General features: G+C 36.2%; 1 protein-coding gene and 1 pseudogene across 1 annotated transcript; one reads left to right on the forward strand and one right to left on the reverse strand.

Annotated features, from left to right (window-relative positions):
- Positions 1–1,346: 1,346 nt before the first annotated feature.
- LOC113297185 (probable mitochondrial import inner membrane translocase subunit TIM21) lies at positions 1,347–6,633 on the reverse strand. Its single transcript, XM_026545603.1, has 8 exons — positions 6,309–6,633; positions 5,999–6,058; positions 5,895–5,913; positions 5,004–5,161; positions 2,444–2,625; positions 2,293–2,341; positions 2,055–2,174; positions 1,347–1,920 (listed from the first exon to the last, which is right to left on the reverse strand). Exons 1-8 carry the CDS (start codon positions 6,447–6,449, stop codon positions 1,762–1,764), a joined length of 888 nt encoding a protein of 295 aa, XP_026401388.1. The 5' UTR covers positions 6,450–6,633; the 3' UTR covers positions 1,347–1,761.
- On the forward strand, positions 2,640–4,997 carry LOC113297186 (annotated as a pseudogene).
- Positions 6,634–18,011: the final 11,378 nt, after the last annotated feature.

The raw sequence follows: 18,011 nt of genomic DNA on the forward strand, positions 1-18,011 counted from the left end.
GGCTCTGCAGGAGCGTCTGTAACATGTGAATTCAGGACTCATGTATACTCTAGTCTCTAACCTTATCAAAAAATAAATAATTAAAAACAAATATACAGGTTTTCCACACCAGAGATCTTTAGAAGCTCAGCATCAGCAAGACCAGTAGCTCGAGGACGAAGAGACGGTGGTGATCGCCAGATTCAAGACGGAAATTGACAGGGCTTCCTCCTATTTATTGTAGCAACACGTGCAATTCCTCCGCGGGGCATGTGACAGTTGCCAGATACTGAAACGGAGGCTTTTTTCCAACATAGTGCCCACAAGAGTTTAACTCGTGAACTAACTTTTTTTGTTATTGTTTATTTATTTTGGGCCAAACAGCTCTAGTTCTAATTTCTAAATTGATTTTTCATACAAGAAACTCTATATGTGGATTGTGAACTTTGGCGGACGCTGTCTCGTAGAATGAGTTCAAAGAGTTGGACCTTTGTAGAGAAGGGTACTTCCAGAAAATGAGCTAATTCTTTGATGGGTGTAAAATGGAAATCGATGTCTAGAGTTTCTTGTTCTTCCTATTCTCCTCTCGGACCTCTATTCTTGCACACGTCTTTGTCCTCTTTTGTTATCTCTACCATTTCCCTATACAAAATAGGTTGCATTCAAACTTGCGACAAGGTGAGGCTAAACAGTGACACAAGGGCTAACTCAGCGATCCGAGTCCTTAATACAGCAATTCATTGTGTTGATGACTAAAGTAGTGAACTAACAATTCAAATGAACCAACAACTAATCAAGCCCGTATCAAGTTACATTTATCTGAGAGCCACTAATCTTAGTCTCACGCCTTTGATTACTTCTCGATACAATTCACTGTACTCAACCGTTCAAGGTCAATTCTACCAAGTATTAGTCATGAGACTATTCTTTGCCTTGTCCTTTTGGAAAACCAAATGATAATCGACTTCAAATTGTTGCCAGATATCCATATCAAGGTTGTCACATTTTCTTAATCCCTGAATAAAATATGGATGCTATATCTCCATGATTTTCACATGCCAGAGTCTACTGAGCCAAATTTGGCGTCCCTGACTTTTAAAAACTGAAAAAGAAAAATTTAAAGCGCCCAAGGTGGGGCTCGAACCCACGACCACAAGGTTAAGAGTCCTGACTTTTAAAAACTGATGTCATAACTATTATGATTGCACAGAAAAATGCGTTTTCCTCATAAAATAACTACAAAATAGCAACAATTGTGCCACGACCTCAACAAAATTACCTACCCTGCAAGAAATGTTTCATCCCAACTAAATTCAGACTGGGATTCGTTCAGACACAGCCACACTAAACTTGTTTCAGTCTAACTGTTAAAAGGGCAACTGGAAATGCATTTGTTATATATTCATAAGGGTAAAGGAAGAAGTAAAAAGAAAAACTAGAGAAGTGAGTCAGATCATCCTGACCTTTCATACCACAGTTTGAAATGGTCATGAAACAGATTGCTTGAACTAGTAGAAAGACTAAAACCTGACTCGAACTCTATTTGTTCAAAACATTATTTCACATCGGAGATCAAAATTAAAGAAGGGTTTTCTTTTAGCTCAAACTTCGAAATTCGCCAATGTTTTCAGCCCCATCGCTTCAATAAAATAACATGATCAATCTGCCTGAAGAAAACAAAATATACGCCTTGAATGTTTCGGGGACGATAGAAAATTGGTTACCTTCGCGACGAATGTCAGATTGGCTAAACCGCACTAGTGCCACTTTCCGTTTTTTATCTTAAGCTGGAATGAAGGACTCGAGTATTAACTGTGCTGGATGGGGGGATTTGATTTCAACAATTAGGAACATGAATTTCCATTGCTTGTCGGCTTGGTCTTTGAACATCTCACTATATACCTTTCCGGCTCCATGGGGGCCACGTATATAGAAGTTAACCTGCATACAAATTTTGAGTTGGAAAATAAACTTTACATACAAGCATTTTGCTAAGACGACTGGCAAAAACAAGAAATCAAGATTCTGAGCGAAGTGCAATTACACAGTGAAACTTATATATTTCGGGGTGTTACCTCAACATGCTCAACACCATCTTCATCAGTCCAAACCCTGTGGGGAATCCGTTGGCGAGCAGCCCTGTTTCTACTCTCTTGACCATATCCCGTAATAGGAGACCCGATTTTTGATTTCACCTGATATAAGTTTGCAATTATACAGATCAATTACACCTCTTTTATGTAGTATCATCCGGAGGCTATAATTTTTTAACTTCATGATAATTCCAAAGAAAAGTATTCTCCTTCAACCAACCTGATGGTCATCCTGAATCCTGGCTAGAGCCTTATTGAATATTTTATACCTATATGAATCGGTTGAGAGTTCATGTTATAAGAAAACCAAAAACCTAAACCCATGAAAAACAAGATGATACCGATGGCTTAAATGGATGCAAACATATTACTCTTTAGGTTCGAGGATTAGCTCCTTAACTACAGCATATCCTGCAGCAATTGCAACACCAAGACCAGCAATAATGATAAAGCTGTAGGAGGCCCCTTCTGTAAATGTCACAGGTTTCTGCGGAATCTTATCTGTGAGCTCATCAAAGGGATCTTCAACAGTAGTTTTTAAGTCTTTTCTACACTGCAGTATGACCAATAAGACGGAAATGTTAGTTACTCCAAGTAATATGACACATAAAACAAAGAGAAAGAATGCTACAAGGCATGACTCCGCCCCTGCTACAAGGTTAGGTTGGGATCACATATTTCCTGATGGTCATCCTGAGTACAGATAATGAGCATGCATTTTGGTTTGCATTTTGATAGATGATGTTGGCGAAAGCTGAATCTGGGGGGAAGAAAAATAGTAGTAGTAGTAGTAGTAGTGATAAGAGATTGTTGCATGATATAGAAGCAATAAGTCAAGCACTGTATCTGAACAAAAGCCCTTCAAAGGGAGGTTCTGTGCCTGCATCTGTAATAGTCGATCGAAATCTGCAGGAAAAGCACGTTATCCAGACACAAAATTGAAGCCAAGAACTGTTAAGGAGGATAAGAAACCATCTATATGGAACTGGAAGCCGTTGAAAGCTTTAGCGCCTAATCGAAGCCGAAGATTCAATTGTTGTTTTTCACTTGAAGTACATGCAATTGAAGGTTTGTCGCTGAATTTTGACGATACGAGTCTTTGTGTGCATTGGAAGAGGAGAGATGAAACTACACAGACGTCTCCTTCTAAAATTGTACTCGGAGTAGCTAAATTTGAAGAGACTTTACTGCATAGATGTTTTGTTAATGGTAGTGCCAGTGGGCCGAATCATTCTGCAAAGTATGACGCGAAGCACTCAATGTTGTATGTATCGATGGTTGGTTTAGGAAAACATCAGATTGATCTCTAGGTTGTTGTCGCTTAACTTGGAGGAGTTAGAGAAGGAGAAGAGCTCAGGGAAGTGGACGACTAGTAATAAATTATCTGGTAAAGGTAAAGGTGCTAGTTTAAATGTTAGTTTTGGGTATATGATAGTCGGGGATGATCATGTGGGAATAGGAATCCTCCTCCTGTGGCGTTGAACTTAAAGCAGAATCGGTTGAGTACTACCAGAAGTGTGAAGGGGTTCGGTATTCGCGATGGTGAAAAATTACTTGTCCGTGCTGGAAGTCTTCCAACAACACCTAATGAGCTATCTCATCGCTCGTCACAATCTGTAGAAGATGTTAAGATACTTCATGAGGTTTTGCCAAGTTCAAGGCTAGACCTCTCTACTTCAGTCTCATTACCGTGTTCAGTGTTCAGAATCTGATGAAGGAATGGTGACTGCAGCTTTGCATGATTCTAAGATTGAGCGCGAGGTTTTCTCTGAACAAACTGATGTTCTTAAACCAAATTCACATCCTCTTTATGAGTGTATGAAGGGATGTTCTGGAGATGAATGCGAAATTCCTGAGTTTACTGTGATCGAGCATGGCATTGAAATGTGTGAGAAGGAAGAAGTGAAGCTGGAAGAAGGTACTGCAGATCTCGATGATGGTACTGGAGTAAAATCAAGTGAGGAGCATGATAACATCAGTACAGGTGATGGTATATCCCCAGGAAAAGATATGACCAATATTCCCCAAAGTGACGATTATGCTAGTGACAAAGAAGAGTATTTTCTGGATGATATCAGTTCCAAGGAGAATAACATCGTAACTAAAGAATCGATAATGGAGGAACTGGACTCCGCTTTTCAAAGCCTGTCGATGTTTACATCAGAAGGCTTTGAGTCTCCCCCATCTAAAGGTGATTTTCTAGAGGCAGCAAATTACATGGAGTATAAATCAACTTATAAAACAAGTAGGTCAGGAAAATCCCTTAGTTTTGATGATGCTTCTTCAAATACTGTTGCTAGTGAGTTCTTAGCTATGCTTGGGATAGAACATAGTCCATTCGGGGTAAGTTCAGAAAGTGAACCTGATTCACCCAGGGAGCGTTTATTGAGGCAGTTTGAAAAGGAAGCTTTATCTGGTGGTTTATTCGATTTTGATATGGGGAAAGGAGAAGAGGCAGAATTTGGTTACAGCGTGCCTACTGGATCTGGATTTGGGGACTCATCTTTAGATTTTGAATTGCCACCAGCTGTGCAGTCTGCTGAAGCAGGACATCATGGAATGAGAGAGATGATGGGAAATAAAACTAGCGCTAAAATGTTGGAAGATTTGGAGACAGAGGCTTTGATGCGTGAATGGGGATTGAATGAGAAGTCTTTTCAGCATTCTCCACCTAATAGTGCTGGTGGATTTGGAAGTCCGATTCATCTACCTCCAGAAGATTTTGCACTGCCTCCCCTTGCTGAAGATTTGGGTCCATTTGTGCAGACAAAAGATGCTATGGACGTTCCCAATGCAAATTTACAGAAATTACGATAATGACTGAACCGAAGAAGAGAATGGATCTACGAACTTCAGTGTGATTATGACTGAAACATTATATGAAGAAGTACTAAATATAAAAGCACGGGCTATAGGTTTGAATTCTCAAACCTCATTCTTTTTTTGTCCCGACTGAGAAGCTGAACTGGATGCAAGAGATCTAACAAAACAAGGAAGATTTTTGTGACATCCATTGTATTTATTGAGTTGATGAGGAGTTAACAGAGCCACTGTAGATTCTCTGGTTTGCGGTCCTTTAAAATGGGCACCTGGCGAAACATTACAGAAAATTGAACTTCTACAGTAAGCCTGATTCTTATTGACAAGTTACTGTTTTAAAAAATAAAAATAATAAGATAAAGGTTCAACCAAAAACAACGTATAACATTCACAACAACCAAAAAAGTAAGAGAAGAAGTTCAAAGCGAGACAAGAACTTGACTTCTTCAAATTGATCTTGATAATTGATATAGCTACACTATGAGCATAACTAAACTCGGATCCCATTGCTCCATACAGGAACACGAAAAAGATGCAAACAAGGTTTCTAGTATGTTAGGCCAATGACCAATTGATGCTTAGGCCAGATTATCTCAACTAGAAGGAAAATATGCATCTTAATTTATCCATGTTTCATCAGAAAGTTTCCTAAAACAGTTTGGTAGCTCTTTTTCGTTCAACCACGTACGAATAAACTTGCTGATAAAAAGCTAAGCTTATTAAAAGGTCAAGTAGGGCTCAAAGTATAAAAGTTTAACAACTTCCACCTCACCACCTAATATCGACTGGTTTAGAGCAGCCAATTTAACTCTAAAATTCACTTAGAATCTCTAAAGTTTGATGCCTACAATAGGGATCATACAGGTTGGTTTCCTCATCCCAGTATTATCGTAGATACAAACACACATTTACTAGAGTTACAAGAAATATTATCTCAATGAATTTAGCTACCAACTCTTCAGTACTGCGAAAGAAACAACCAAGAGAAAGACTGGTACTAACCTCCAACAGTGCCAAACTCCTGCAGTTATAACGAAGGGAAAAAATCAGTCTATCTGCAGAAATGTGTAAGAAACAAATATGACTCTTAAATCTTAGACACTTACCCTTTTCAACCACTTTGGTCTGGCAATAGTCTTACTCACACTACTTGGATGTAGCCCAACCTACAATCAAATACATAAGACATGTTTATCATTTCAAACACAGATTCAGCAATAGTGATCAGTTCTCCAAATCAAACATAGCATTAAGTTAAAGTTATGAATAGTAGATCTATTAAGTTAGGTGATAAAACATGCCTGCCCAAATTGTTTAGGAAACTACACTGACTACATAGAATGTACCATAAAACCCTAGCAAAAATTCAACAAGCATAAATCAAATTAAAACTGGGAAACTACTTTTTTTAATTACCGCTGGAATATCAGAAAGAGTCTTTCCGATTGTAGTAGATGAGGAAGTTGAATGAAATCCGTTTTGGGTTTTCAAGAGAGAAGATAATCCATTCTTGATCAAACCTCTTGATTCTGCTAATTTGTATTTAATCCGATGCATTCTCAAATATTCTCAGCTAAATTTCTTTACAGACAAGAAATTGTACACTTATGATTTGCGAGGAAGAGGAATGATAATGGAAAAAATAGGGCTGGAAAGAAACTCTGAAAAAGGGAAAACAGAAACCCCCGATACAAGCTTGGGTTTACCTCTGTCGATTTAATCGGGGATACGCTACCCTCCTTTTGGTTAATCGCACTCTTTAACGCGGTTCAGTTCTTTTTTTCTTATAAGCAACGGCCTTCAGAAAGGTTGGCATAAGCCAAAATAGATAGCAACCCGTGCTTCGCACCGGGATTACATTTAGATTCAGGTAGGCCTAACTTAGTTCATTGTTTGAGCTCACTGAGCCCATGTGAAATTCTGGGAGAAGTACGCAAACCATAATACAATCGAAACTCGCCAAATGAATAATTTTTTCCGGTCCCGTTTTGGGACAAGATGATAAATGAATAACCTCGCTTAATGTATTAATGAATAAAAAAAATTGGATCCTTAAAGGACCTATAGAAATATAAACGAATAATCACTGAATTATATATATATACTAGATATCACCCCGACCTACGGCCGGGGCTCAACCTTTTTCGTTTTCGTTCTGTTGTTTGATCGGCTGGTCCGTATTCTACCAAGATCTTTTTTAGTCATTCACAAAACTAATTAGATTATAACGGTCAAACATCGAGCTTATAAGTTAGTTCGGACTTGCGTCCCTAGTATTTATGGTTGTGTCAAATTAGTCGGGGATTACAGCCTCGACCGTGGTCCCTTGAGGATACCATAGTATTTCGTTGATCGGGTCAAATTAGCCGGGGCCGTGGTCCCTTGAGAATACTATAGTATTTTGTTGGTCAGGTCAAATTAGCCGGGGCTTACAGCCCCGACCGTTGCCCTTAAACATTCCCTAATGTTTTGTTGGTCGGGGTTGTGACACTTAAATCTCGCACATAAATCTTTACCATGTTTTTTATTTTATTTGTTTTTTAAAAATAGCTTTTAGATTAGTTGAGGCTAACTTAAATTTTCTTGAGAAAGTTATGGTACAAATCATTATGCTTATTGGATGATTGGACGTTCGATGGACCAGTGTATATCTGGTGTATACGAATAATCTTCATGGAGGGTCATCCACCAAACATAAGCCAAACAGACCCTTAGCCATATGTTTTCCGTGAAGATGTATTAGTAAGGAGATATTTGGTTGCATTAAACATAAAACCTCTTACCCAATTCACTCCTCTTCCTCTATTAGGTTTTCTTTCTTCTCCTTTCCTCTTTAGACCATTTTTTTTTTAAAATCATCAGCTTTGTTTTCTTTTATTTCACCGTATCCATCCTTTAAATCATCCATAATAATAACTTAGTATTAATAACTCAGTATTATTATGATATATAGAGACGAAGTTAAGAATTAGAAGTCGTTAATGGAGGGGAAGAACTATAGATAGAAGACCATCTGTTGGTGAAACCGTTAAAGAATGATGCTCTTCTGTTCTATAAATACATCTACTTAGTGTTAGCTTATATTAACGGAAACTTAGTCAAATTAGGAAATCCGACGCTGCAGTCAAATTAAGAAATCCAAGGATCTGACGCCGTTAAATAATATTTAGAATCATATTTTTATTAGGAAGCCAAGGGATCGGACGGACGTCTATATAGGACATATAACCGATCAATCTCCATCGTGGGATGACGAAATCGATGGTCGGATTTGTAAGGCTACACACACCACTTCTTTCTATATTCCATCCTTTAAATCATCCATAATAATAACTTAGTATTAATAACTCATTATTATTATGATATAGAGAGACGAAGTTAAGAATTAGAAGTCGTTAATGGAGGGGAAGAACTATTGATAGAAGACCATCCGTTGGTGAAACCGTTAAAGAATGATGCTCTTTTGTTCTATAAATACATCTACTTAGTGTTAGCCTATATTAACGGAAACTTAGTCAAATTAGGAAATCCGACGTTGCAGTCAAATTAAGAAATCCAAGGATCCGACGCCGTTAAATAATCTTTAGAATCATATTTTTATTAGGAAGCCAAGGGATCAGACGAACGTCTATATAGGACATAAAACCGATCAATCTCCATCGTGGGATGACGAAATCGATGGTCGGATTTGTAAGGCTACACACACCACTTCTTTTTATAATATAGATATATAATATATAAAAATAAACCAAAATACATAATCAGAAAATTTTACATAAAAATATATGTAGGAATGAACTCAAAAAAATTCATCTATGGTTGATTGTCTTTTTCTTCCACCCAAACCAAAATGCACCGTATCCTTAATTTTATGCAATGCTTGCACAATTTATAGAATATTTTTCTCGTGTTGTAGCAAGTAATTTTTTAAAGTGACCATCGCTTGAAATATTTAGATGACACATTTGGTACGACGCTAGTTCAGGATCATTCTCATTATTCATTACTGACTCAATAATTTCTTCGTTTGTTGGAGACTCCATAACTGCATCATTCTCGTTAGGATAGTTCAAAAGATGTTCGACGTCCATCACATTTCTATAACGTAAATTAGAAATGACACCATTTAATCCTTGGATTTCTTCTTCTAATTGACCATTTTCTGGTATACTTGTACATTTTCTCCTGTACAATTTAATTTTTTAATTAAGAAAATATTGTCTAAATGAATAAATATTCGTTTATCGATAAATGAATATTTTATTCATTTATCGATAAATAAATAACCCCGCTAAACGAATATTTTTTCTTGGTCCCGAGAACATTCATTTATCGAGGCTCGACTGTAATCTAGCATCCATAAACGTTGAAAATTATGATTACTTTGAAGCGAGTATAAGAATAAGTTCGTTCTTCAGCATCTAAACTAATTTTAAAAATACACAACAATATCAACTATTTACTTTGGAACTGATGTGATAGTCTTCAAAAATAGAGTCATTCAACTACTTCATTAGTCACCGTAACTCCAGAACAAAAAAATGTACTGCAACTTGTAACTTGTATCTAATTTTTCCATTATATTCCTTCCACCCTATCTAGAGGACCGAAATTATTGCATTTCCAGAAAAATTATTGTTGTTTATGCTTTATATCGTATATTGTGTGAGAATATGTAACATTGTGAAAGAAACCTTTCTGAGTTATCTGAAGAACCCGCCATACTAGAGAAGTAGTCCAATATAAGAAAAAGTGTGTATTCACAATGGCAACTGTTTGGAGTACAGATGTTTTAAATTCAGCTTTCACAGACGCCAAAAACTTACGATTAATGACTCGACGGTATTTGCAATACCACCAGCAAAGTAATCATTTCCTAAGACATCAAAATAAACTGATTCTTCTTCCCACGGAAAAATAGTGTCAAGTATTCGCCTACAACGCGATAAGAATACAATACTTAATAATCATAAACTTTACTAACTTAACCAAGGACATCAAATGCTTCAAAACATTCAATTGATGAGCTAAATAATGTAGCGCACAAAAATGAAACTTACTGATGTAATAAACGATTGCAATACATAAATGCATATCGTACTACCGGAAAGGATTAGGAGATTACATGATGAGCAGTCTCCTGTAGAAGTTGAGTGATATATCTAGAATATTTATGCACTCTACACATTTATCATCAGGTATGCTTGAAAAGGAAATCATCTAATTGGCTGAAATTCGATGGATCCAACAATGCATGCTCCTTGGCCATAACTGCAGTTTCATCTTTTCCACTAATTCCCGCGCCTCAGGTGCCTCATCCGTAAACTCCTTTTCTTAGTCTCCCAAATCATCAAGCCTTCTCTTCAAAGACCTCTGAAGCCAATGGAAATGTGTCGCAAGCTGTTTCTATGTAAGGTTTAAATATACCAACTAGGTGGTAAAATAGTAAAACTCATTAGAAAAACCCATTACAAATGCAAGTTTACTGTAAATCCATATTATTAATACACACATGTATACTCCTAACTATTAAAATTCATAACTCATCCGAGGAAAAAGGATATGAGGTTTAATGCTTTGTTTAGCAATATTTTTTTCTACTCAAAATGTAATATTTTTTTACATCATTTCCTAACAAACCTTCATTGGAGAAGTATTCCTTGACATACATCAATGTTTAAATAGGCTACGGAGCTAAGTTTTTTCTAGTATTGTGAGTCGATAGTAGGTTGGAGCTAAGGAGAAGCACTTCGCCTGTTTTCGATAACTAAATTGCATTACGAGAACATATTTTGCTCCTACATATAAATACCATGTCAAATACATCAACGCACATTTCAGGTTTTTTGCCGACCACATTGTCTAGTGATTGAAGTTTAAGTTTCAACTCGAATAAGTGCATCTTATTTATAAAGGATTAAAGTTCTGTTGCGAATTAAACTCTACATCTTTTAACAAAAACTGAAAGGTTGGTAATGGGTGTTTTACTAATTTTCATATCCATAGAAAACGATAAACATAATCAGGTGAAGTTTAAAGACCAAGGTGCTTTACCTAGATAAAAGACCATATATGGCCTTGAATGCAGCAGTAGCATAGATCCTTCATTTTTCTGCCTCTCCGAAGCACCCTGTTTACAACTTTTACGAAATAAGTTAATCTACTTCAGAGTACTTGCTTAAAAATTTTAGTAGCTTACTCATTGGAGGAATCAGAACCAGAAGAAAAAGCTATTGCGGTTATATTTTGTGGGAATCTCAAATTTAAGATACCCAAGTGAACATAATCTCTGAATCCTGTTACAATATGGCGAAAAAGAAGAAAAGAAAATGAAATATTTTGGACTCCAACAGAAGCTCCCCAAAGAAAACAAAATAGCAAACAGTTATACAAGAAGATGAAACTCTAAGAATTAGAAGGAGCACATCCCTTACCTGTTTTCTCATTATTTTAATATAAACTCACCATCCATGGAAACTTTGTGCAATTCTTTAAAATCAAAACAAAGGAAATCGTCAGTAAGTGATTCACCTTATAGCATCATCTGTCTTTCTTTAGAATAAATGTAGAAGCAAGTGAAACGAAATAAAATTCAGAAATGGCATTAGAAAAAAATCAACCAAATGAAATTGCAGTAGAAAAATGTAGTCGATGTGTACCTTATCTATGAAATTGAAAAGTATCATAAATATGTCACCAACATCTTTTTGTTTCTCATAACTGTGCACTTCATCTGCTGCAATGATACCTGCCCATAAGTTCAACAATCCATTTAATAATCACAATTCATCTGGTAATTAAACTTCCATGGGTAACCCTAATTAATAATCAAAGATACAATTTAAGTTTTATATACAACAAAATTTGAGAGAAAGAATTACCAGTAAAACTGAATAGCCATATCACCATTGAACTGATTAGCCATTGTTAGACTTAATGTTGGTTTAGCAACAAATCTTGCTTGGCTTAATGTAATCCTGCTTAGCTTAAGGTAATCATGTTTTGGTTAATTCATATCAGTGTTATGCTGGATTACAGTCACCTGCTTAGCTGTCCCTATGACTCACCTAGTGAGGTGTCAACCAACTAATGATGGACAGGTTGGTTGACACATAGGCTATGACTAAGCTCTCTTCTAGCCTCTTATACATATATGTTTTCAGCAATTAATCCATCTAAGTAACGAGAGGAAATAAAAGTAGAAGCTAAGTCATGTTCATGTTTCTGTTTTGATATGTTTTTATTTATATCTTCTTAACTTGTAATGTTATGTTTCATGTTGTTGTGCTGATATGGTGATTATGTTCAGCTAAAAGTTATTATTGGACTGTTCTGTGTAGCCTTAAAGATATTGTTGAGCATGATAATACTAGGGTTACGGTTTGTTTTCAGCATAAGGTTTCTTATAATCTTGTTTAAGCATAAAGCATGATGATTATGAAGCTGAAATTCCAACATTCTACTTCTATTTCACCTAGTTATTTTGTGTTCTTCAACTAGGGATATACATATTTTGGTTTTTTTACCTAATATAATTGTTCTTCTGTGTGTTCTCCATTGACTTATGTTGTTGTTAATGGATGAATCAAGCACCAAACATCAGAATAAGGAATAACGGATTCAGTATCATCTACGGTGACAACGAATCGATGGTATGTTAGTGGGGTACCTGTATTATCATCAGGAGGTCCAACTGTTGGTGTTTTCTGCAAGGCATTATGTATCTATTTTGGGTAGTGTGTTAGACAGCTAACATTTTTTCCTGTGGACCTGCGGGAATCAAACCAACATAAGGTTGTACATTAAGGATTCAATTTATGGCGAGTGGGTCATCGTTGGATGATATGGTATGTCAGCTACAGACTGTGACGTGGAATGTGAAAGAGAGAAACTTTTCATACCTCTAACACCATCTGAGTCTGCGATGAATCTCTTATGACTGGTACTTCTATGGAGTTCTCTGTTGCTGCGGTTGTTTGAGAACAATTGCACGAAGAGCTCATCAAACAGTAGGTCATCTTTTAGATCACATCAAGGTGGTTGTTGTTAGTAAGATGGACTAGCTTTCATTAAATGTATGATACTGGTTATCATGTGTTTGGTTGATATTGTCAAAGTTGTGCGATGATGGATCTCATTGTTTGCATTGTTGAGATGACATCTGCTGGAAATTGTGTTTTATATATGGACCTGATCTCATGGGGAAAGAACACCATCAAAATCCTCTTGGTGGAAGAGATTGGTCTTGTCCTTGCAAGGGGTGTTGTTGATGACTTGATCTCAGCATGTGTCCTCTCTTTTGGGTATCAAGTTACATTCAGTTGTTGTTGTACTATGAGTTGAAAACAGTTGATGTCTCAGAGCATGTCAAGGAAGAAGTAAATATTATCGATACCAACTAGCAAGAGATAAATGTTGCAAAAATGAGTGGGAGAAATGTCTTGTTTCAGTGGGAGCATATTTCTCTCCGTGCTAGAACTTGCATGGGTTTATGAAAGTCTTCAAAGTTTGGGTTATAGAGAATTCATAGAGTGGTATAACGGGCACCCGTTTTCATCCAGTTAAGACCTAGTTGAAGGAGTATTGAGACAACAGTGGTTCTTGGTCAAGAAAACTGGTAATCCAGTTATGCTCCGTGGAAGGGACAAGTTTTCCATCTGATAATGGTGAAATGCAAGAGCATCACTTGCTGCAGTTGATTTCTGGGATTCTGGAATGGATAGAGCCTATGGATGTTGTAGCGTTAGCTATTGAACGTGGAAAATCTGAGACGAAAATGCTTGATGGATGCCCTACATTATTTCCGTGACATATTTTATTACATGTTGTTTGATAAGCTACTGAATCTGACATGCTTCTTTTGCAGAGTCAAGTAGACACATACCTGCAAAACCTTGTGAATGACAGAAGTTGGATTCTGAAAGAGGTCAATTTGTATCCATGTATGTAATTAGAGATGCACGTTTTGATGGTATACTTCACCTCCATGGGGTTGAACATTCATATGTAAAAGCTGACCAGTCATTGAAAAATTTTCCCCATGTGATTTCTCAACTTCTAAGTCATTCTTTTCGGCAACAGTCAGGTATGTTTCACTTTACATAGAAAATTTGAGCTTCAGCAGTCATAATGAAGATATTTTGATATTTTATTACTCGACAAGCATTGCCAAAGTTATGTTTTGAGAGTGATGAAATTGTTTTAATGAGAATGAAGTTTTTAGTGGTTTAGCTGTTTGGGAAGTCATTACTGAAAGTCAATGCCAAAAGCGTTGCGATACAAGGTTCTGATTGCATGTGTCTAAGTGTTAAGGAAGAGATGAGGATGCTTGTGGTTTAGACCACGAAGACCAGAAAGTGATAGATTCTTCATTGGTATCGGTTAAAGCAAGGTTTGCTTATTGCGAACCTCCACAAAGGTGATTCACACTAGTGATATTTAGAATGAATTGTGTTTTATACTTGGTTTAGTTTTCCCTCTGTCTATTACACCCAAATGTTTGATAGTCAAGTTTAAGGTATACATTTTCTTTAAGATACATACTTGGACTTAATGTATGTCTTTTGACTTCCAGTTTTCTGAAAGTTGTAACTTTAGACATTCTGTACCTTCCATAACTTGAAAAGTTTCGCCAAAGCGATACTTTTAGGGTATGAAAGGCTTTTCTAATGAAGTTTTTTGTGATCTAGTTGTTTTGAAGGATTAATGCAGAATATCAATACCGAAAATGTTCCTTGCAACAAGGCACTGGTTGTATGTGACAAGGATCAAGATGTGGATAGTGATGAAGGGGCTGGTGGTACAGACCATGGAAAGCAGAAAGTAGCAAACAAACTCTTCACCATTTTTTGGTAAAAGAAAGGTTTGTTTATGATTTTTCAGATGTTACGAGTATGAGCTTTGCCCAAAGGTAATTCATATTTGTGATATTTGGAATGAATCATGTTTCCTATCTATTGATTATTGTGCTCTATTGAACCCAAAGGTTTATAGAGTAGTTATTTCTATGCATGAAATGTTGATCTTAAACTTGTTAGGTTTGACTCATGTATGTTGCAATTCTGCTCAAAGGTGTTTTGCGATGATACAGAGTTTTGTATTTTAAGTTTAAGATGTTTATGTTTGCTTATTAATATGATATTAATTCTCGTTTGTATGCATAGCTATTTAAAGTGATAATAAGCATGTATGCTATGAAATAAAGTTTTGAAACTTGGAAGTAAAGATCCTTGTACATCATGGTTTACCCAAAGGTGCACCTGATGGTAATGAATCTATTCTAATGTTTCGTTTATGTGTAGATTAAAGTAATGGCAAAGTTCTGGAAAACAGTGGAGTATGATAATATTAGTTTTTGGTTATCATCATAACTGTTTAACTTTTCTTGTTGTCTGTGTTATTTAAGGAACGGAAAACCAGTGTGAGATAAATACAGAAAGTCCCTTTCGAGATAGCTTGTAATGATCACAAAACACGTATCTTCAGAGACATAGCTCTTTGGGAACAGATAAAGATCTCTTCGGAGATCAAGGTCTCTTTTGAGACACATATGAAGATCTTTTCGAAAATCAAGTCTCGAGTAAGACACAAATTAATTTGTCGGACATACCTCAATTGAGTCAGTTATTCTCTTCGGAGATGTATCTATTTGGAGATATTAGATGTCTTGTCAAACATATCTCAATTAAGCCAGATGAATCTCTTAAGAGATGTCTCTTCGAAGATGTTAATTGTCTCGACAGATATACCTCAATTGAGACAGATGAATCTCTTCGGAGATGTTAGTTGTCTAGACAGACATATCTCAATTGAGTCAGATGTATACTTGTTCTATGTTTCGACGGAAACATGCCTCTTAATTGAGACAGATGTACACTTGTCTTGATGGAAAGTATTTAGAAATCAGATTTGATTGCTGCAAGAGCATTGATTTGATTGCGGTAAGAGCATATAAAGTTTCGAAGAGAGCATATAAAGATTGATTCAGGTTTAAGTTTTTTGTTTTGAAAAAAAAAACAAAAAAAAAAAGTTTACAGTGCGGTTTGTTTGGGCATAAGATCAAGCCATTTAAAGTGTCTGCGTAACGTTTAAAGTGCAGTTTGCTTGAGATTATATGGTCCGTCTAGGTTTCTGATTATAGAAATGGCGTATGCATCTCTTAAATGGTGTATGGGTCTCTATGTCGAATCCTAACGTACTTTTCAGATACAAATATACAGTTTTCTTAAAGATTTTTGTTGCTAACCAAAGTGGAAGAATGTTAGAATTAATGTTGGTTTAGCAACAAATCTTGCTTGGCTTAATGTAATCCTGCTTAGCTTAAGGTAATTATGTTTTGGTTAATTCAGATCAGTGTTAAGCTGGATTACAGTCAGCTGCTTAGCTGTCCCTATGACTCACCTGGTGAGGTGTCAACCAACTAATGATGGACAAGTTGGTTGACACATAGGCTATGACTAAGCTCTCTTCTAGCCTCTTATACATATTTGTTTTCAGCAATTAATCCATCTAAGTAATGAGAGGAAATAGAAGTAGAAGCTAAGTTATGTTCATGTTTCTGTTTTGATATGCTTTTATTTCTATCTTCTTAACTTGTAATGTTATGTTTCATGTTGTTGTGCTGATATGATGACTATGTTCAGCTAAAAGTTATTACTTGGTTGTTCTGTGTAGCCTTAAAGATATTGTTGAGCATGATAAGACTAGGGTTACGGTTTGTTTTCAGCATAAGGGTTCTTATAATCTTGTTAAGCATAAAGCATGATGATTATGAAGCTGAAATTCCAACATCTAAGACTAGGGTTACGGTTTGTTTTCAGCGTAAGGGTTCTTATAATCTTGTTTAAGCATAAAGCATGATGATTATGAAGCTGAAATTCCAATAACCATATCTGATAGTTCATTTTGAGAAGTTGTTTTAATATCATCTAATTTCTGCTCCAGTCGTTCTGAACTTTCGGAGAGTTGTGGAGTGGTTATGGATGAATAACAAAGGAAGTGGGGATAATCGGTCGATGACGAAAGTGGGTGGTGTTATTGGTGCATTACAGAATAGAAGCAGGAGGTGTAATAAGAGTGTATATAATATATTTTTTTATATATTGCTTGGTATGAGGCCAGACCAATAAGATGGATCTATTATTGAATGAATACTCTCTCCACAATTCTCCACATCGGATTTTGGTGGGGTCAGAACGAAGAAGAGTTTAAATTTAGATTCAATAATTATCTTATTAGATTAGATTATATAGATAGATTATCATCTTGTTAGATATATTAGATAGATAGTTTGAAGGTCTAAACTAAAAACAAGTATAGAGTTATCCGTGGTCCAAGCTGCCAGAGAATGAGCTACATTGTTACATGTTTTTGGTTGAGAATAAAATATGAAAGCTACAAAACTAGAACTAAACGTATAAATATCTTTAAATAAAGTATTTGTCCGTTGATTGTCTTTAAAATTCTCCTAGGAGAATTGGTCAATCAGAGTTTTTGTGTCACTTTCCAAGATGAAGTGAGTAATTTGTTGTTCCACTGCTTCCTTCAAAACTTCCCAGATGGCCCCCGGTTTCTACTTCCTCTGGAGAGTTTACTTCAAAGGTAATAGCAGCACAAAAAGATGGTTTTCCAGTAGAGTCGCGCATTATATAGCGTGCACCATTAGCCAATGCGACATGATCGAAAGTACCATAGGTATTGCCTTTGATCCAACCAAGTGGAGGAGGCATCCATGTAGCAGCACTAATGACATTAAAATAAGGTGAAGGGGGTATAAGGGGATTCCTAAACACAATCATGGATCTAGCTCTAGCAATAACATCAGAAGGATTCTCCTTTTTCTTGTTAAAAATCAGATTATTCCTATTACTCCAAATAGACCACATAATAGCAGAAAAAACTCTTTTTGACTTATCAGAAAGAGAGGTAATAGCATTAACAAGCCAGTAATCAAGCCAATCAAGCAAAGTAGAGTTATGAAAGTTTTGAACATTCAAACAAAGATAAGAAGAAAACTAAACCGAGGTAGCAAAAGGCCATGAGATCTAAGCATGCATAAATGTCTCATTACATGAAAGACATCTAAGACAAATTATAGTTTCAATAGGCATTCTGGTATGC

Source organism: Papaver somniferum, chromosome 7, assembly GCF_003573695.1.
Source record: "Papaver somniferum cultivar HN1 chromosome 7, ASM357369v1, whole genome shotgun sequence".
NCBI lineage: Eukaryota > Viridiplantae > Streptophyta > Magnoliopsida > Ranunculales > Papaveraceae > Papaver > Papaver somniferum.

Coding starts and splice junctions, on each gene's coding strand:
- LOC113297185 (XM_026545603.1), bottom strand. CDS start 6,449: ATGCATCGGATTAAATACAAATTAGCAGAATCAAGAGGTTTGATCAAG. Junction 2,626..5,003: donor CGGGACAAAAAAAGAATGAG/GTTTGAGAATTC, acceptor GTCATACTGCAG/TGTAGAAAAGACTTAAAAAC. Junction 2,175..2,292: donor GGATTCAGGATGACCATCAG/GTTGGTTGAAGG, acceptor AACTTATATCAG/GTGAAATCAAAAATCGGGTC.